The sequence below is a fragment of the Geotrypetes seraphini genome, chromosome 18 (genome assembly GCF_902459505.1).
Source record: "Geotrypetes seraphini chromosome 18, aGeoSer1.1, whole genome shotgun sequence".
Classification (NCBI taxonomy): Eukaryota; Metazoa; Chordata; class Amphibia; order Gymnophiona; family Dermophiidae; genus Geotrypetes; species Geotrypetes seraphini.
This window is the reverse complement of record NC_047101.1, coordinates 270,370-292,182: the sequence shown is the minus strand read 5'-3', so window position 1 is coordinate 292,182 and position 21,813 is coordinate 270,370. Positions and strand designations below refer to the sequence as shown.

At 43.4% G+C, this 21,813-nt stretch overlaps 1 protein-coding gene across 2 annotated transcripts in view; it reads left to right on the top strand.

The window, feature by feature from the left end:
- The window catches only part of KDM3B (lysine demethylase 3B), a 266,148-nt gene that overhangs the window by 83,952 nt on the left and 160,383 nt on the right, over positions 1-21,813 (top strand). For both annotated transcript variants that reach the window (XM_033927119.1, XM_033927118.1), the window contains one exon: positions 11,624-12,845. In XM_033927119.1, coding sequence (XP_033783010.1) covers positions 11,624-12,845 — 1,222 coding nt within the window. The remainder of the gene's footprint in view (positions 1-11,623; positions 12,846-21,813) is intronic.

The following is a 21,813-nucleotide window of genomic DNA, read 5'->3' as shown; positions in this document are numbered from 1 at the left end:
GATCAGGCATGGTCCTTACTGAAAAATACTATCACGGAAGCACAAAATCTCTACATTCTGCGGATTTCCAAAGAAAAGAAAACTAAAGGCAAAAGAGAGCCAGCATGGCTTACTAGACAGGTGAAGGAAGCCATAAAAGAAAAGAAGAACTCCTTCGCACGAAACGCACGAAAACAACCGAAGCTTGGAACAAACAGAAAGTTGATCAGAAGAAATGTCACAAGGCGGTGAGGGATACCAAAAAGGATTATGAAGAGAAAATAGCGCAAGAGGCCAAAAATTTCAAGCCCTTCTTTAGATATGTAAAAGGAAAAAAAAACCTGCAAAAGAGGCGGTGGGACCACTGGATGACCAGGGAAGAAAAGGGTACCTCAAGGAAGAAAAACAATTTGCAGACATACTAAATTCCTTCTTTGCGTCTGTCTTTATGAAGGAGGTCGCTGCAACAATACCAGAAGCAGTGAAAGTGTTCAAAGGAGTAATAGAAGACAGCCTCACCACAGTAGAAGTGGACTTGGACCAGATATACTACCAGATCGACAATCTTAAAAGCGACAAATCCCCTGGACCTGATGGAATTCACCCGAGAGTCTTAAAATAACTGAAGGTTGAAATTGGAGAGGTTTTGCAAAAATTTGTCAACCTGTCAATTAGAACTGGACAAATACCGGACGATTGGAAGATAGCGAACGTCACGCCAATTTTCAAAAAAGGATCAAGAGGAGAACCAGGCAACTACAGACCTGCGAGTCTAACGTCTGTCCCTGGAAAGATGGTTGAAGCACTGATTAAAGATAGCATAGTCCAGCACTTGGATACACATGACCTGATGAGAGCCAATCAACATGGCTTCAGGAAAGGGAAATCATGTTTGATAAATTTACTTCAATTTTTTGAAACCGTGAACAAACAAATTGATAGTGGAGAACCGGTGGACATAATATACTTGGACTTCCAGAAAGCATTCGACAAGGTTCCACATGAAAGACTTCTCAGGAAACTACAAAGCCATGGAATGGAGGGAGATATACTAAGATGGATAGGCAAATGGCTGGAGAATAGAAAGCAGAGAGTGGGCATAAATGGGAAGTTCTCAGACTGGGAGAAAGTGACTAGCGGTGCGCCCCAGGGCTCGGTACTTGGGCCCATCTTATTTAATATTTTCATCAATGACCTAGAAGAAGGACTATCCAGTGAGATCATCAAGTTTGCAGATGACACAAAGCTATGCCGGGCAATCAGATCGCAGAAGGATAGCGAGGAACTCCAGAGTGACTTGTGTCAGTTAGAGAAATGGATGGAGAAATGGCAGATGAAGTTTAATGTGGAAAAGTGCAAAGTAATGCATTTAGGCAGAAAGAACAAGGAACACGAGTATAGAATGTCAGGTGCAACTCTGGGTAAGAGCGAACAAGAAAAGGACCTGGGTGTATTGATAGATAGGACCTGAAACCGTCGGCACAATGTGCGGCAGCGGCAAAGAAAGCAAATAGAATGTTAGGCATGATAAAGAAAGGAATCACGAGTAGATCGGAGAAAGTTATATTGCCGCTTTATAGGGCAATGGTCAGACCACACTTGGAATACTGTGTCCAACATTGGTCTCCCAACCTAAAGAAGGATATAAAACTGCTGGAGAGGGTGCAGAGACGAGCAACGAAGCTAATAAAAGGTATGGAGAACTTGGAATATGAGGTATGACTTAAGAGACTGGGATTGTTCTCCCTTGAGAAAAGGAGACTGCGAGGGGATATGATCAAGACTTTCAAAATACTGAAAGGAATCGACAAAATAGAGCAGGAAAAAAAATTATTTACAATGTCCAATGTGACACGGACAAGAGGACATGGACTGAAGCTAAGCGGGGACAAGTCCAGGACAAATATCAGGAAGTTCTGCTTCACGTAGAGAGTGGTTGACACCTGGAATGCTCTCCCAGAGGAGGTTATTGCGGAATCGACCATCCAAGGATTCAAAAGCAAACTAGATGCACTTCTCCTTACGAGAGGCATAGAAAGATATGGGTGACTAAAAATTACAAAATTTAACTACAAAATATTACTCACTAGAGATGGGTTACACTCCCCCAATAACCATTTCACAAACCAGTGAAAAAAAAAAAGCCTCAAAAATTTCAATGCAGCAGTAAACAACTTCAATACTGTTTAAAGTCCAAGCTGCTTATGTACTATCACTGGCAAAAAAAACTCCACCACCACTGAAATGTAATTATCAGAAGGGTAATATACCCATCACTGTGCACAGGAAAAGCAAAAAAAGTTTTACTTAGCTTGGGACCATGGTCTGAAACGCCGTGCTGTACTGGTAGAAAATGTCTGGCCAGACTGTAGATGAAAACACCAAGGCACCATTCAGATGTACAATCCAGAATCCATGCACAATCCTCCAACAAGTGCCTTGTTTCGCCTCTCAAAGGGTTCCTCAGGGAATGTATCAGCTGGTGCACGGAAGAGGAGTGGAGTTTTCCAGCTGATACATTCCCTGAGGAACCCTTTGAGAGGTGAAACAAGGCACTTGTTGGAGGATTGGGCATGGATTCTGGATTGTACATCTGAATGGTGCTGTGGTGTTTTCATCCACAGTCTGGCCAGACATTTTCTACGAGTACAGCACGGCGTTTCAGACCATGCTCCCAAGCTAAGTAAAACTTTTTTTGCTTCTCCTGTGCACAGTGATGGGTATATTACCCTTTTGATAATTAGATTTCAGTGGTGGTGGAGTTTTTTTGCCAGTGATAGTACTTTCATGGAAAGGGTGCTGAATGTGTGGAACAGTCTCCCAATGGAAGTGGTGGAGACAAAAAATGTATCTGAATTCAAGGCAGCTTGGGACAAATATGTACATATGAGAGTCAATTGAAATATTTCCAGTCTGGCCAAGAAAGAGCAAGATTACCATCACAATCCTATAGCTGTCCAGCAGATGGCGCCGTAGACAAACATCTACGGCTAGATTTTCAAGTCAGTCTAATGTCTAATTTTGTCAGCCTTTTGAAGTGAACAGCTGCTCTGCTTTATAAACATGAACAAAATTGAGTATCGTACTATGATGAAATTCCTTCATTTGAAGAGAAAATCTCCTACCAAAATTAAATCTGAGTTAGGCACAGTTAATGGTGATGCGGTTCCTTCATTTTCAATGGTGAAAGTGTGTTGTGCTGAGTTTAAACGTGGCTTGACAACTTTGTTGATGAAGAATACTCCAGATGCCAAAAACTGCAACAACCGATGAAATGGTTGATAAAGTTCACCAAATCATGATGAAAGATCACCGATTAACCCTAAATTAGATAGTAGAGGCTGCTGGCATTTCATAAGAACGTGTACACACCCTAAATTAGATAGTAGAGGCTGCTGGCATTTCATAAGAACGTGTACACACACTATCCTACATGAATATCTAGGTATGAGGAAGTTGAATGCATGATAGGTGCTGTGTTTGCTAACCGTTTGATTGGACATTTTGAAAACGTGTTTTAAGCGTAATGAGAATGACTTTTTGCAGCTTTTTGTGACTGTGGATAATGATACTTGGGTTAATCACTATACTCCTGAGACAAAACAACAAACCAAACAATGGACAACAAGAGAAGAACTGATTCTGAAGAAAGTGAAAATTGCTCCATTGGCTAGGAAGTTGATGACAACTGTATTTTGGGATTTCCATGGGATAATTTTTATTGACTATCTGGAAAAGGGAGAAACCATTAATTGCAAATACTGTGCTGGCTTATTACAACATCTGCTGAAATCAAGACGAAATGTCCTCATTTGGCCAGGAAGAAAAATATCTGCCACCAGAACAAAGACTGGATTACATAACAACAATTGTGAAGGCAAAATTGAATGAACTGCGATTCAAATTAATTCCCCATCCACCAAACTCTCCAGAATTGGTCATGTGCGACTTCTTTCTGTTTCCAAACCTGATAAAATGGCTGTGAAGAAGTTTTCTTCAGATTCTGCAGTCATAGATGCTGTAAATAGCTATTTTTCCAGTTTAGACATTTCACATTTTACTGAAGGCATGAAATGTCTGGGAGTAAATGTATTGAGTTAAAAGGAGACTATGTAGAAAAATTTAATTTCTCCCCCAAAAATGTTTAGGCTGGAAACTTTTAAATTGACCCTCGTAGGATATGTAGGAGAGAAGAAGTGAAAGTAGATAGCATGGATAGACTAGATTAGGCCACATGGCTTTATCTGCCATCATTTTTCTCTGTCTCAATATTGCAGTTAGGAAAGTGTGTCTGGGTCTCATCATTTTTGCCTTCCTGCTGGAGGTCCTTAAGAAAGACTTAGCCTCAGGTACACTAAAATTGTAAAGAGTATTACTGGTTTGTTTGTAGGAACAGCTAAAAGACTGTGCTTTGTCATCACTCTGCAAAGCATTGTTGTTGTTTTTTTTTCTGAAAGGAATGGTTCACCTTTATCTTGAACTGCTTTGCTGAGCTGGTTTGGAGGATTTTGCTCTCCAGGTAGTTGAGCTCCAGTTTCTTGTCTGTAGGGAGAGTCCTTTCTACATTTCATGGAAATAGAGATTTCAATGAGATTAAATTACATTTGTGATTTCTATTCCGCCATTACCCTTCGGTTCAAGGTGGATTACATAAGAATTGTCATAATATTACTAAATACATAGGCGGATTACATTAGAATTGTCGTGGTATTAGGAAATACAAAGGTTAGTTTGAACGTGGTATTAGGAAATACAAAGGGTTAGTTTGAACATTTTAGGTTTGCTAAGGAATAGACAGTATTGTAGGTGAAGCTTGGGACGGATCTGGATGTGTTATATAGGTTTTATGTATTTTTTTGAAGAGTAGGGTTATTGTTTCTCTTTTGAAGGTTTTGTAATCTGTGGTCGAAGACAGCAGATTGGTGAGTTGTCTGTCCAGTTTTGCTGCTTTGGTGGCCAGTAGGTTGTCATACAGTTTTCTTTGTTTGACATTTTTGGTTGGCGGGTGTGTGAATAGTGTGTGGGTTCTCCTGTGTCTGGTTGAGGTGGTTTGAGTTAGTCGATTGTTCCAGTAGGTTGGGCTGTCTCCATGTATAGCTTTAAATAGTAGGCAATGGAATTTGAAGTGTATTCTTGCCTGTATTTGGAGCCATTGTGAGTCGTGGTATGCCTCTGAGATGTGGTTGTATTTTTTTCAGTGAATAGATGAGTCTTAGGGCTGTGTTTTATATTGTTTGTAGTTGCTTTATCATGGTCGCTGGGCAGGGGAGGTATAGTATGTTGCAGTAGTCCATAAGGCCAAGGATTAGAGATTGTACCAAAAGTTGGAATTGTTTTCTGACGAAGAATTTTCAAACTTGGCTTAGGTTTCTCATGGTTGCGAATGATGATTTTATTAATTTGTTGATTTGTGGTTGCATGGTCCAGCTTCTGTCAATCAGTACTCCAAGGAGTTTTAGCGTGAGTTGAATGAGGTATGAGATGACCTTTCTACTATAGGAGGTCTTGACTTTTCATGTGAATCGGGCAGGATCATTGTTGTCTGTGAGGAGGGGACTCTGCAGAGAAGAATTTTCCATTCTCCAGTGTCTGGACACATTTGGAGCACTATCGTGATACTTGGAGATAGCCATTGGTTCAAAAGTGAGATGACTTTTCTTCCTGTTTTATTCAATCGTAGTGCATTGGCTCAAGGAGATGGTCTCCTTGGCCTGTATTGTCAAAAGACATGTAATAATAATAATAATAATAATTTTATTTCTTATATACCGCTATACCCTAAGTTCGAAGCGGTTTACAGTGGAGTCGTGTCTAGAGAGAGTACAGTGTTGACAGTAGGATACAGAATCTAGATCTAGATCTAGGATCGTGTCTAGAGAAAGTACAGTGTTGACCTGTAGGATACAGGATAATACAAAGTGAGCAGGTACTGGTAAGGTACGAGATATTAACACCAAAAACAGTATGTTACAGTATGTTTACGAGGTACAGGGTACTGGGGTGTTTACAATAAGGTACCAGATATTAACAAGAGAGCAGTTACAGAATGTTTACAATAAGATACAGGAAGTACCAAGTACCAAATAAGGTACGAGATATTAACACGAAAAACCGTTACAGTATGTTTACAATGAGGTACAGGGTACTGGGGTGTTTACAATAGGGTGCAAGATATTAACAAGAGAACAGTTACAGGATGTTTACAATAAGATACCGGAAGTACCAAGTGAGCGGGTACTGGGGTGATTACAGTAGGTTCAAGATAACAAGAGAATAGTTACAGGATGTTTACAGTCAGATACAGGAAGTGGTACAATCTGAACAGTTGCAAGGGATCAGTGCTGTTTACAGCTAGATATATATGATGAGCGTAGGAGAGGTACAGCATTAAACGTTGGGGAAGGGGAAAAGAAGGGGGAGGACTTTCGAGGCGGTTTATAATTGGTAGGGGGCGAGTTTAGGTGGTGTTGAAGAGGCGGGTCTTCAGAGATTTTCTGAAGGCCGCGTATGATGTGGCTTCGAGTATAGGTTTTGCTAGCCATGTGTTCAGTTGGGCTGCCTGGAAAGAGAGCATTCTGTTTAGGTACTTCTTGTCCAAATGTCCAAAGAGCTACACTTACTTGACTTGGGAAAAGGCAAGTTTGTGGATGGAAGTTCAGATGATGTTTCCTATAAAGATCTGTAAGATAGAGGAGCAGTCTGTCCTGTGTTGATTCTCTAATTGGAGCAGGTGTGTTTAGAGCATGTTGCATACTGCTCAGTATTGGGACTGCTTTGTTGCACTCTATTCATCTGGATTAGTCTGGTGAACAATAGCGAAGGAAAAATGTGGTCACACCTGCTAATTTTTGTTCTCTAAGCCTACCAGATCAGTACAGAATCTGTTCCTGTTTCAAATGTTGTCTAGTGTTTAGCAAGTTACACTTGAGAGCATGTCCTGTTTTTTGGGGTTGGGGAAGGCCTATGTTTGTTTGTTACAGAACAAAACTGAAGATGAGCTGACTGCATGGTGCCCTATACCAGTGTTACTCAACTTCTTCAAGCCAAGTACCCCCTTAGTCTAATAAATATCAACTGAGTACCCCCACAATAATAGTACTAATTGTAATGCAATTTCTTCCATCCATTTTTCATATACACACAGTATAATCTTATGTATACATTAGTCTTTAAGCCCGTTACATTAACGGGTGCTAGAATAGAATATATGTCTGTCTTTCTTTCTTTCTGTCTCTCTCCCTACCACTGTCTCTTTCTTTCTGTCTGTCTCTCTCCCTTGCCCCCTTTGTTTGTCTTTCTGTCTCTCTCCCTGTCCCTGTGTCTTTCTTCCTTTCTTTCTATTTCCCTCCCGCTGTCTTTCTTTCTTTCTTTCACCCTCCCTCCCGCTGTCTATCTGTCTCTCTCCCTGCTCCCTATGCAGCAGCATTTCCCTCCCCCACTTCCCTGGGCAGCAGCCGCAGCAGCATTCCCTACCCTTCCATTTCCCTGTGTAGCAGCAGCATTTCCCTCCCCCCCCACTTCCCTGTGCAGCAGACGCAGCAGCATTCCCTCCCCCTCCATTTCCCTGTACAGCCCACTTCCGTGTGCAGCAGCAGCATTTCCCTCCCCCTCCATTTCCCTGTACAGCCCACTTCCGTGTGCAGCAGCAGCAGCATTTCCCTCCCCCCATTTCCCTATGCAGCAGCCGCAGCAGCATTCCCTCCCCCTCCATTTCCCTGTGCAGCAGCATTTCCCTCTCCCCCCCCCCACTTCCCTGTGCAGAAGCCGCCGCGGCAGCATTCCCTCCCCCTCCATGTCCCTGTGCAGCAGCAGCAGCATTTCCCCCTCCCCCACTTCCCTTCCCGCAGTCTGGCTGGCTCCCTTAGTCCCTTGCCAGAGTTATTTTTAAGTTTAAAGGTGCCGCGGCGGCTCCTCTCACGATCCCCGCCTGCATCAGAAGCCTTCTCTGACGCAGGTGTAGCTCTGAACTTAAAAATAAACTTCGGGCGTGGAGTGTAAGGGAGCCGGCCAGACCACATAACATTACCTTGGGGCCGTTGTAAGTGCGCATGCGCATTCCTGCTGGCCAAGGACCTACGTATAACGCAGGTAGGAGTGCGCATGTGCGCTTAGCATTTTATTATTATAGATAATGGTAACCACAAAATTTAAAAAACAAAGCACACTGTATGCGCAGAAAATGTTCTCATTTATATTAGTTTTTTTTTTTCAAAGAGGGCAAGGCAGATGACTTTAAAATATGCAATGTCACCTCAGGAACAACTATAGAAAATAAACAAATACAGTTAAACCTCGGTATGCGAGTAATGTGGTTTGCGAGTGTTTTGCAAGACGAGCAAAACACTCGAGCAAACTAACTCGCAAACTGAGCATTGACTCGATTTGCAAGCCCCCACCCGACCCTGGGAACCAGCAGTATTGCTCCCCCTGAGGCCACCGACGCTGCTCCCTTCCTTCGCGATCGCCTCCTCCCCTCCCCCCATCACTGACCAGCCCTGTCCTTACCCATGCGCCGCCGGTGTTAGAAAGTGCCTGCTGCCAGTTTTCTGCTGGGCTGCTGCTGGGCCTTGAGCATCTGCGTATGCTCAAGGCCTTCTGGATCTCATCCTCTCCGAGATTCTCATGAGACTTGAGATCTCATGAGAATCTCGGTGAGGGTGAGATCCAGAAGTCCTTGAGTAGTACAGATGCTCAAGGCCCAGCAGCAGCCCAACAGAATACTGGCGACAGGCACTTTCTAACACCGGCGGTGAATGGGTAAGGACAGGGCCGGTCAGTTGGGGGGGAGGAGGCAATAGCAGAGCCTGTGGCCTCGGGGGGGAGCATGGGAGTCAGGGTGAGTCCGGCAGGAGTGGGCCAGCACGTGAGAGTCCTGGCCAGGGGGGGGGGGCGGTGTAGTGGCATCCAGGGGGAGCAGCATCTGGGAGCCGCTATGCACATGAACGGCAGGGACAACGGTGCCTATCCGGGCTCAGTGGTGGCGGCGGCGGTTTGATTACAGCCAGCACCCTAGAGCTGGGGCGCACCATCACCATCCGCACATCCCGCAGTGACATAAGCGCCCTGCAGTACAGCCCCCTCTCCAGTTCTCGGAGCTACGTGAGAGGCAACGAACAGCAGCAGAGGCCTCCCCAAGAGAACTGGAGGAGCCGCGTGGATAGGTCCGTGGTGGAGGCGTCGCTAATGGTAATTAAGTTTTTGGTATGTGGAACGAATTGTCCGAGTTTACATTAATTCTTATGGGGAAAGTTGCTTTGATATACGAGTGCTTTGGATTACGAGCATGCTTCTGGAACGAATTATGCTCATAAACCAAGGTACCACTGTATAGTGTAAAATTTAGATAGCAGATATAAATTTGCAAAACTGACATATTTGGTGACGGGATAATCGCGCGCCGAAAAGCCAGCACTGACAATTCAGCGCAAGAAAGAAGCGCACCGCAGGAAAACTTTGTTTTAAAGAGCTCCAATGGGGGTGTGGGGGTAACCCTCCACTTTACTGCATTGTGTTCACATGCCGTTGGGAGGGGGTGTGGGGGGTGCAACCCCCCACATTATAGAGAAAATGGAACTTTTCCCGAAAAAAATTGGAAAAAGTTCCGTTTTCTCTATAATGCAGGGTTCCAACCCCCCCAACCTCCCCCCCCAACAGCAGCGCGAACACTATGCAGTAAAGTGGGGGAGTTCCCCACTCACATCCTGCTTCGGAGCTCTTTAAAATTAAGTTTTTCTGCGACGCGCTTCTTTCTTGTGCCGAATTGTCAGCGCTGGATTGTCGGTGCACTGGTGTCTCATGCGCGACAGACTATGAACCAACATATTTAGATCACTAAATTGAAAATAAAATCATTTTTCCTACCTTTGTTGTCTGGTGATTTCATGAGTCTCTGGTTGCACTTCCTTCTGACTGTGCATCCAATATTTATTTCTTTCTGCCTCCTGCATGCTTCCTCTCCTCCGGATCTCATTCCCTTTATTTATTCAGTCTTCTATACCGTTCTCCCAGGAGAGCTCAGAACAGTTTACATGAGTTTGTTCAGGTACTCTACCATTTCTCCCTGTGGGCTCACAATCTATCTAATGTACCTGGAGCAATGGGGTGATTAAGTGATTTTCCCAGGGTCACAAGGAGCAGCATGGGTTTGAACCCACAACCCCAGGGTGCTGAGGCTATAGCTTTAAACACTGCGCCAGTCATCCAACCAACATCTCTCTCTGTCCCTCCATGAGTCCAACTTTTCTTCCTCTCTCCTCCACCCCCATTGACAAACATGTCTCCCTGTCTCTCTCACTGTCCTATCATTCCCTCCCTTGCTACAATGGGAAGGGGGAAGAGAGAAAGAGATCCAGGGTGGATCTCTCCCACTCCCTCTACTAACACATCCAACATTTCTCCCTCTCTCATCCCCTGGATCGTGTGCAGCATTTTTCACCTCTGCCCACTAGCCCCATGCCCATTTCTCCTTCAATCACCCCTCTCCAGCACAATGCCACATCTGTCCTTCCATCACTATATCCAACATTCCTCCCCCTTGCATCCCCTTCAATCTATCCCTCTGTTCCCTCTCCATCACTATATCTAACATTTCTCCCTCTCATCCTTCTATTCCCTATGCAGCACACTCAATGCGCATACCCGACCCCGCTGCCGACACAGCAAAATGGCTGACTCCTGCTGGCACAACTCCACAAAGGGCCGGCGGCATGCAATATGCCCCACAAGCCTTCCTCCAATGTCAATTCTGACGTCGGAGATAAGGTCCGGGCTAGCGATTGGCTGGCCCGGACCTTCTCTCTGACGTCAGAATTGACGTCGGGGCAAGACTTGTGGGACCGATTGCACGCCGCTTCACGCCGCCTCACTCTATGCCCAACTTTCCCTATGTGCACCATCTCTTTCCCTCTCACACACACTCATGCCCACTCACACACTCATGCAGCAGCAGAATGATGGAGGGGAGGGGGGAGGCGGAAGTGTATTCACTCAATAAGGCGTACCCCCTTTTCCACCCCCTTTTTGGGGGTGGAAAAAGTGTGTCTTATGGAGCGAAAAATACGGTACAGTATTTGGTCTTTTTACTACTACTATGATGATAAAATTATAAGTTTTATGTTGAATTGAACTTGCTGTACACTGCCTTGGATGAATCTCTTCATAAAGGCAGTTAATAAATCCAAATAAATAAATTTAATTTCAAGAGGGGATAGCTCTGAAAATGAGAATTTGGGTTCAAGTATATTTGATGTAAAATGTTTGAATTCATGAAAAGTTGGTGTCGGAGATTTATAAAATAAGGTGGTCTGACAGTACTGCTTTCTGTTCAGAATAGCACAAAATGGTTTGTGGTCAAATTTGCAGGGTTTTGGAAATGAAACAAGTGTGGTATACTTTATTGAATCAGTACATTTTGCTTCCTGTGTTTTTTGGATTTGTACACAAATTGTAATTGCCTGCAGAAAGATCCTCATTGAAGCTGTAGGCTGTCACTAAAGTCACATCTGTGGCCTTTGAAAAAAAGATTATTGGAGGTTTAAGATTTTATCCTTTTTTTTTTTCACCATTCTAATGTAGTCCATAATTACAAAATTCTATGATGTTGCAATAATTTTCTGTGTAAGTAATATATTTTTGCTTGTTTCAGAATCTTAGAGATTCCCTCTTGGCCCCTTCTGGATTTGGAGTTTCAGTTTCTCTTACAGCTTCAGTGTTTGGAGAAGGGCAGAACCAATCTAATGGAACACTTACCACAGATAACAAGCCTCTTGGGTTTCAGTTTGGGAGCAACACTGTGCAGGATATGCAGAAGGATTCCAATTTATCCAAGAACTTGTTTTTTCAATGTATGTCCCAGAATGTACCACCAAGTAACTACTTCACTGCCATCTCAGAGAGCTTGCCTGAAAAACCCTTGAGCCAAAACCTGTTCAGACAGAGTGCAGAAAACTTGTGTTCTGGAGTTTGCAAATCTAAAGTTACCCTTACAGCAGAAACTAAGCCTAATACACAAACTATAGGTTGTTCTGAAAAGAAGTTGCCATCTGAATCTATGCCCACACTCACACCAGCTTTTTCTGGTAATTTATTAAACTCTTGCCCCCCTGATAATCATGAAAATCTTTTCTTACAGCCCCCAAAGCTATCTAGGGAAGAACCTGCTAATCCTTTTCTAGCATTTGCAGAAAAAATTGATGCCAGTCCTTTCAGTGGCATTGTATCTCAGACAGGAACTGGGGCTCAAACTTCTTTAATTAGTTCCAGAGTTATTAGTAGTTGGCTGGAACCACATTCCTCTGAAAGCTCTGTTTTGTTATCGCGCAAGAAACCCCTGTTCATCACAACTGATACCACCAGTGTGCTTTCCAGCTCCCCTGTTGTGACTCTGTCTGAATCCTTTCAGAGTCCAGCCACCTTAAGCAATGTCCGCTCCAGCTCTCCAACTCTCCAGCCCATTGAAATGCCAACATTGTCCTTGAGTCCAACAGAAGACAAGCCTGCACTTGAGCCTGAGCCACAGGACAATACACTAAAAACATTTACAGGGTTGTCTGGGAGGTTCCAGCCTAGTATCCTTGGAGCCCCACCAGATTTCTCACAGGAATGTAAAGTATCTTTTGAATCTGCAAATCGATTTTCATTGGACGAGCGGAGCAGGACTTCAAAACAAGATTCAGATTCAAGTACCAACAGTGACCTGAGTGACCTCAGTGATTCTGAGGAACAGTTACAGACCAAGACTGGCTTCAGAGGAATACCAGATCATCTGATGGGAAAGTTAGGACCCAATGGAGAACGTAATGTTGACTTGCTGTTTGGAAAAGGGAAGCAGAATTCAAAGGGCCGGCCTCGAACAGCTCCTCTGAAAGGTGAGGACATATCATTAGTGGAAAAAGTGCAGGGCTTAACCACTTAGGACACAGAGTTGAAAATAAGGAGAACAGAGGAAGGGGGAAACTTAAAAACATAAGAATTGCCATACTGGGACAGACTGAACCTAGTATTCTGTTTCCAACAGTGGCCAACCCAAGTGCCAAATACCTAGCTAGATTCCAAGTAGTAAAGCAGATTTTATTCTACTTATTCTAGGAATAAGCAGTGGATTTCCCCAAGCCATCTCAATAATGGCCTATGGTCTTGACTGATGCATTTCAAATGTATGCTTATTACACCTTTTTACCAAGGATTTTTATGGTGATTGTACCAAACACTGCCAACTGCATTCTTCTAGTCTTTGAAGTGAAATTATATCTAGCTATTGAGGAGCTTTTAGTCTTGTTTGATATCATTTGGAAGTTGATTAAAATTTGAGACTGTCCATTATTATCCCTTATTCACCTAGTTAAATAATTAAGAGGACAATTTTTATCTGTTTACCCATGAGTATTACCTTGTCTGCATATTGTCTTATTCTGTCCTGCTAAAGTACAAATGGGCTGCCATAGCACTCATACCTCAGATTTGAGGGGGAGTGTTGGTAAGAAGGTTGGGCTGTAGAAATAATATACATTCTTGTACAACCCCACTCTATTCCTGAACCTTCAGGTAGTCAATCTCTTCTCGTGAGAAATCTTGTAGGAAGCTTCATTTGCATACTTTTGCTCCTCCTCTCTTACCTCTGGGTTGTCCTCCAGTTCTTCAGTTGTCTTTTTACAAGCGAGACAGTAGGAGCTTGTCTTTTCTGCTCATATTTATTTTTCTTTAAATTCAGTATTTTTCCACTCTTTTACAAGGCTTATTGTCTGGGCTGCAGAGGATCCCCTTGAGGAACAATTCTGGCTGCGGGAGAGTGCAGACTCTGATGCAGAGGGTCTGCTTCCAAGTGGTAGGCTGCTTTGCAGTGCACCCACTTGGACAACCTGCATTTACAGTTCAGGACAGTTCCCTTGAGAGCATAGCTTGCCTCAGGTTAATGCTCTAGTTGGGTTTGAGTGCTGGCTGCGTGGCTCCATGGTGGTTTTCTTCCAGGATCGGGGCCAACTGAAAGGAGCGATTTGTAAGGGTGACAAACCTTTTTATTAGGCAAGTAAGTAAAAGTAAGACGAAAAGAAGGCCACTTTGGTTCTCAAAAGTAGTAGCTAAGACGGTAAGGAATAAGATTTCATAAACTACAAAAGATCGCAGAAAGAGGAAGACAGGTAAAAATATCTGGAAAAGTTAAGAGAGGCTGGTTGTGTAGTCAGGAAAGCAAAGATGCAAATGGAAGAAAAAATAGCTGGCATGGTAAAACGGAGCGACAAGACTTTTTTTTAGATATATTAGTAATAGGAAGAAGTGCAAAAGTGGCATTGTGAGACTCAAAGGTGAAGGGGAGGAATATGTAGAAGCTGATAAAGAAAAGTCCGAATTGCTTAACAAATAGTTCTGTTCTGTGTTCACGGCTGAAGTGCCGGGAGCGGGACCGCAGAAGACAAACGTGAATACGGATGGAGGAGTAATAGACCCTGATCGATTTTCAGAGGGTTGTGTTTGTGAAGAGCTAGCTAAAATAAAGGTAGATAAAGCAATAGGGCCAGATAGTGTACATCCGAGGGTGCTGAAGGAAATTAGGGAAGTTCTAGTAGCTCTGCTGACTGACCTTTTCAATGCATCTCTAGAGTCGGGAGTGGTACCAGAGGACCGGAGAAGGGCGAATGTGGTCCCTCTCCATAAAAGTGGAAGTAAAGAAGTAGGGAATTTACAAGCCAGTAAGTCTGACTTCTGTGGTAAGCAAATTAATGGAAACACTTTAAAACAGAGAATGGTGAAGTTTCTGTAATCCTGTGGATTACAGGACTGGAGGCAACATAGATTCACTAGAGCCCACACTTTTTGGGCTTGCAAGCTACTTTTAAAATGACCAAATCAAAATGATCTACCAACAATAAAATTTAAAAAAAAAAACCCACACTGTAGGCTGAGAAAATGTTAATTATCATTCCTATTCCGGGTTTTTTTTCAAAGAGGTCAAGGCAGATGACTCTATGCACTGTCACCTCAGTAACAACCATACAAAAATAGACAAATATATCCCCCTCCCTTTTTACTAAACCACAATAGCAGTTTTTAGCGCAGGGAGCTGCGCTGAATGCCCAGCGCTGCTCTCGATAGTCATAGGCTCCCTGCACTAAAACACGCTATTGTGGTTTAGTAAAAGGGGGGCCATAGTGCAAAATATAGACAGCAGATATAAATTCAGACACATTTTGATCACTAAATTGAAAATAAAATCATTTTTCCTACCTTTGTTGTCTGGTGATTTCATGAGTCTCTGGTTGCACTTTCTTCTTCTGACTGTGCATCCAATCTTTCTTCCCTTCTTTCAGCCTGTATGCTTCCTCTCCTCCAGACCTCATTCCCTTCCCCAACATTTTCTTCCTCTCTCCATGCCCTTTCATTCTCCCTGCCTCCCTTTCTTTTTTCTGTTTCCCTTCTTTCTGTCTGCTTGCCCCCTTTCTTTCTTTCTCCCTGCCCTCCACCAAACCACTGCTGCCACCATCGGGGAAGCTGCCGCCGCCGCCCCAAGCTCTCCCTGCTTCCCTGCGTTGGGCCGACCAGCATTCCTCTCACCGACGTCAATTCTGCTGTCAGAGAGGAAATTCCAGCCCAGCCAGGCCAGCAATTGGCTGGCCCGAACTTCCTCTCCGACGGCAGAATTGACGTCGAGGGGAGAGGAAGGCTGATCGGCCCGGTAGATCGCCAAGGCAAAGTGAGTCTATCACGGAGCCCAGGATGGGCTCCGCGATCGACTCACTTTGCCTTGGCGATCTACCGGTCGATCGCAATCGACCTATTGGGCACCCCTGCACTAGAGGTAGGTCTCGTCAGACAAATCTGATCAATTTCTTTGAATGGGTGAACAGAGAATTGGATAGAGGATGTGCGCTAGATGTGACGTATTTAGATTTTAGCAAAGTCTTTGACAGAGTTCCACACAGAAATCTAATAAATAAAGTGAGTGCCCTCGGGATGGGACCCAAAGTGACGGGCTGGGCCAAAAACTGGTTGAGTGGAAGGTGACAAAGGGTAGTGATCAATGGAGATCGCTCTGAGGAAAGGGATGTTTCAAGTTTTATTAAGGTTTTGATTTGAATGCAATTTCAAATAATTCAATGCGTTTAACAATAGTAATTTTGGGGGGACAAATAACCATTTAAACAATAAAAACATACAATCTTATCTATAGTTATTTGAAGATACATAAGGAATATAAGGATAAATTACATTTGTTTAAAATAAAATAACCCAAAAGAAAAAACATTTTTATAAACGATTTTGCTGAAGGTTTGTCAGAGAAGATTTGCCTCTTTGCGGATGATACCAAAATCTGCAATAGAATAGACATGCAGGATGATGTGAATAACATGAAAAAAGACCTGGCGAAGCTTGAAGAATGGTCTGAAATTTGGCAGCTAAAATTTAATGCTAAGACATGCAAGGTCATGCATTTGGGCTGCAAAAACCCAAGGGAACGGTACAGTTTAGGGGGTGAAGAACTTATGTGCACGACGGAAGAGCGGGACTTGGGTGTGATTGTATGTGATGATCTTAAGGTGGCCAAACAGATTGAAAAGGTGACAGCGAAAGCTAGAAGGATGCTAGGTTGCATAGGGATAGGTATAGCTGTAGGAAAAAGGAAATATTGATGCCTCTGTATAAGACTGCTGAGACCTCATTTAGACTTCAAAAAGATATAAAAAGGATAGAGTCGGTCCAAAGGAAGGCTACTACAATGGTGTGTGGTCTTTGTGATAAGGCATATGGGGACAGACTTAGAGATCTCAATCTGTATTCTTTGGAGGAAAGGTGGGAGAGGGGAGATATGAAAGAGACGTTTACATTTCTATGTAATATAAATGTGTATGAGTCAAGTCTCTATCATTTGAAAGAAAATTCTGCAATGAGAGGGCTTAGGATGAAGCTAAGAGGTGATAGGCTCTGGAGTAATCTGAGGAAATACTTTTTTTACTGAAAGGATGATAGATGTGTGGAACAGTATCCTGGAAGAGGTGGTGGAAACAGAGACTGTCTGAATTCAAGAGGGCCTGGGATAGGCACATGGGAGAGAAAGAGAAAATGGTTACTGCGAATGGGCAGACTAGATGGGCCATTTGGCCTTTATCTGCCATCAGGTTTCTATGTATGTTTCTTATTTTTAAAAAAATATTCTTTATTCATTTTTAAAACTTCAGTTGTGCACAAAAGATGATGCATTTACATAAATTAATATCATTACAGCACAATATACTTAATAGAATAAAGACAAAACTTATTTTCTCCCCCTCATTTTCAATTTATAAACATCTCATAAAATACTTGTAATCAACCCTTCTATATTTCTTAACAAAGGCCAAAACATATCCCCCTCCCTGGATGTGCATGTTTTCCCCAAATTATACAAATAAATCAATCTTTACAATATTTAGTTAATGGTTCCCAAACTTCCATAATTTTTTTTATAATAACCCTTCTGAATGGCCATAAACTTTTCCATTTTAAAGATATAACATAGGGATTCCCACCAGAATGAATAATTTAATCTATCCCAATTTTTCCAATTTTTTAAAATAAGCTGCATGGCAACTCCTGTCATAAACAAAAGTTTGTTATTTTTTGCCAAAATTTGACTTTTTGCCCTCATAGATGATCCAAATAAAATGGTATCATATGATAGTGCCACTGGATTTTCTAATAAATTATTCACCTGATCCCAAATCATTCTCCAGAATTTTAGTATCAAAGGACAATAGTATAGTAAATGATCTAATGTCCCAACTTCCAGATGACAATGCCAACATGTATTAGATTTAGAACTGTCTACTCTATGCAAACGAACTGGGGTCCAAAATACTCTATGTAATAAGAAAAAACATGTTTGTCTCATAGATGCAGACATTGTACATCTCATCCTCCAAGACCAAATTCGTGGCCGTTGAGACGCAGTAATTTGATGCTTCATCTCAATGCTCCAAATGTCATGCAGACCAGTTTTTGGTTTCATATTCAAAAATCCAGATATTAATTTATACCACTGAGCGACCTGGTGACCCAGGAAGTCTACCTAAAAACATAAGACCGGCAAGCTATTTTGAACCTCCAAATTTTTCCATTCAGGGAACCCTTCCTGAATGTCCTGCTTCAAATGCAACCATCTATAATTTTGTGTTTTATTAAGACCAAATTTGCGTTGCAATTGTGAAAAATCAAGCAGCTTACCATCAGAAATAATATAATCTAAAATGCATATGCCTCCAATCATCCAATATTTCCAGATAAATGTTAATTGACTTATCCAATGTATTATGAATCCAAATTCCTAAATACTTAATCCCTTCTTCCCTCCAAAGAAAAGGGAATGAATCAAATAATCCCTTTTGACAATGAACATTTAAAGGAAGAACCTCTGATTTACTCCAATTTATTTTATAGCCAGAAAATTTTCCGAATTTTTCAATTAAATCTAACAAACTTGGAATGGTAGTCTCAGGATTTCTCAAATGAAGCAAAATATCATCTCCATATGCAGAGACTTTATATTCCTGATCTGAATAAGGAATACCCTGAATCTCCTTTGTTTGTTTAATAGCCAATAACAAGGGTTCCAGAACAATATCAAATAGCAAAGGAGATAGCGGACACCCTTGTCTAACTCCTCTCTTCAGACAAAAACGATCCAAGAAAGCATTATTTATATATAATCTAGCAGAGGGGGAGCTATATTAGGTTTGAATCATTTGTATGAATCTAGAAACAATACCAAACCATTCCATTGCTTGATAAATGAAGGTCCATTCCACTCGATCATAGGCCTTCTCTGCATCTAAGAACACAGAGAAAGCTGGATCTTTTATGGTTTTTGATAAATTTAACATATGAAAAGCCAATCTGGTGTTATTTGAAGAGTGCCTTTGAGCAACAAACCCTGTTTGATGCATACCTATGATATGAGGAAGAGCCTTAGCCAAGCGTAAAGCCAATAACTTAGCCAAAAGTTTTATCATCCACATTTATCAAGGAAATAGGCCTATAATTTGAAACCAACATAGGATTCTTATTTGGCTTGGGTAAAACAATAGTTAGAGATTCAGCCATATACCTAATATATAACCTTCATTCAATTGTGTCCGATATAAATTTAATAAATGAGGTAATAAGGAATTTTGAAATGATTTATAGAACTCTACAGCAGTGTTTTTCAACCTTTTTACACCTATGGACCGGCAGAAATAAAAAAATTATTATCTGGACCGGCATTGGTCCGTGGACCGGCGGTTGAAGAACACTGGGCTAAGTCGTGGGCCAGACCCCGCCCATCTCTACCCAATATCCATCCCAGACCCTGCCCCCATAATAGTACTAATTGCACCTTGCACGTCCCTTGCCTCATCTGGAAGCCTTCCCTCTGACATTGCAACGTCAGAGAGAAGGCTTCTGGTTCAGGCGCAGGATGCCCGAAGGAGCCACTGCCCGTGTCTTTGTGTACTGAATCAGTGAATAAGAGGGAGTTGGCTCGAAGATAATGCCGCATCGATCGCACTGTGGACTGGCGGTTGAAGAACACTGTTTTGGGCCTGATGCACATGTTGGCCCTGTGGACCGGCAGGAAATTTCTGTAGACCGGCACTGGTCCATGGACCGGTGGTTGAAGAACACTGCTCTACAGTATAACCATCACTACCTGGAACGGATCCAACTCTAAAGGACTTTATCCCAGGACAAGCAGGCAGGTATTCTCACATATGGGTGACGTCACCGATGGAGCCCGGATGCAGATGCCTCACAAACAGACTTGCTTGAAGAAACTTGAAGTTTCGAGTCGCCCGCACCGCGCATGCGCGAGTGCCTTCCCGCCCAGCGCAGGGCGCGTCTCCTCAGTTCTCAGTTTTCCGTGGAGCCGAGAAGTCCGTCTTTGACTCTCTGCGTTTAACTTTGTTCCTTTGTGCCTTCTCTGAACCGCAATTTGTATTTTTTTCTTCATGAATCGCTGTTCTTATTTTATTTCTTTTATTTTTAGTTTAAAAAAAAAAAATTTCTTCTTCCGTCCGTTTTTCGGGACAGGCCGCTCAGCCGCAGCCCGAGGGCTTCGATCTTGTGGCGGCTATTTTTCCTTCTATGTCCCGGCCTGCCACGGGCTTCAAGAGGTGTAGCAAGTGTCAGCGAGCGATCTCTCTTACGGACCCTCACGGACACTGCTTCAAGTGCCTTGGGCCGAAACATAGAAACATAGAAAGATGACGGCAGAAAAGGGCCACAGCCCATCAAGTCTGCCCACTCTATTGACCCACCCCACTAAGTCTGAATGCTAATGACCTAGTTCCTTTACTCGACCCTCGTAGGGATCCCACGTGGATATCCCATTTATTCTTGAAGTCGAGCACGCTGGTGGCCTTGATCACCTGCACCGGAAGTCTGTTCCAGTGATCTACCACCCTTTCTGTGAAGAAATACTTCCTGGTGTCACCACTAAATTTTCCTCCTCTGAGTTTGAGCGGGTGCCCCCTTGTGACCGAGGGTCCCTTGGGAAAGAATATATCGTTTTCCACCTCGACACGACCCGTGACGTACTTAAATGTCTCAATCATGTCACCCCTTTCCCTGCGCTCCTCTAGGGTATAGAGCTGCAGTTTGCCCAGTCTTTCTTCGTATGAGAGACCCTTGAGCCCCGAGACCATCCTAGTGGCCATCCTCTGGACCGACTCAGCTCGAAGCACATCTTTCCGGTAATGTGGCCTCCAGAATTGCACACAGTATTCCAGATGGGGTCTCACCATGGTTCTATAGAGTGGCATAATGACTTCAGGTTTACGGCTGACGAAGCTTCTATTGATACATCCCATCATCCTAGGTCGTGCCTGCCTTGCCAAATACTTCAGCCTCGTGCTTTCATGCGTCGTTTTATTTTGGTGGACAAGCTCTTTGAGATGGAGTCCTACTGATTCCTCGACTTCGAAAGCGTCTTCGGCCTCGACTCCTACTGAGGCCCCTCCTGCGCCTACTGCTTCCACCTCGAGCCTCATCAGACCTTCGTCGTTTGCACCGGCTCTTTCTTCGACGTCGCCTGCTGTATCTTCCCTTGTTTCCTCAGGTCAGATAGCTCAGCAGTCGGTTCTACCGGTAGTGATTAAAGTGTCTAAGACTCCCAGGTCGAAGCACACTCACACTACTTTGAAGGAACCTCCAGCCAAGGCAGGTGGTCCGGTTTCAGACGCGGATCCATCCTTGCCGGCTTCTTTCCAGACCATGTTAGAGAAGCAGTTTATTCAGTTCCTTACTAACATGGGACCCAAACTGCTTTCTCTTATCCAGTCTGGGCATTCCGCAGACTTCCGTGAGGTCGAGCCGCTTCCTTTGCCCCAGTCTGAACTTACACACTCTTTGCAGGGAGCAGAGTCTCTGTAAGTGTCTGGTATGGCATCCAAGCACGTAAAGCAAGGAGCAGATTTTTTTGCGAGTGCCTCGACGGGAATCCTCACACTATACAAGGAGTAGAGTCTTCAGGAGTGCATCGAGGTTCCTCCACCAAGCCTCTGGAGTTTCAACCTACAGCCTCTAGTCCTATTCATCCGATGGCATCGGCTGCTCTCGTCTCCGAGGCAAAGTCTCCTCGATCCTCGAGATCTGGTTCCCGACACAGTTCTCACCAACGTTCGAGGCCTTCATCGAGACATCCTTCCAGCATTGTTCTTTTTCTCAAGACAGACCATCTTCCTCGAAGCTTCCATCTACTCCAACCTTGACCAGACCACCGACTCCTCGTTCGAGGTCTCCCGGTTTTGATTGCCTCATCCAAGTCACCAGGTGCCGGTGCGGAGGCTACACTGAAGTAAGAAGAGGGTTCGGGTGGGTTGGGGGACCTCA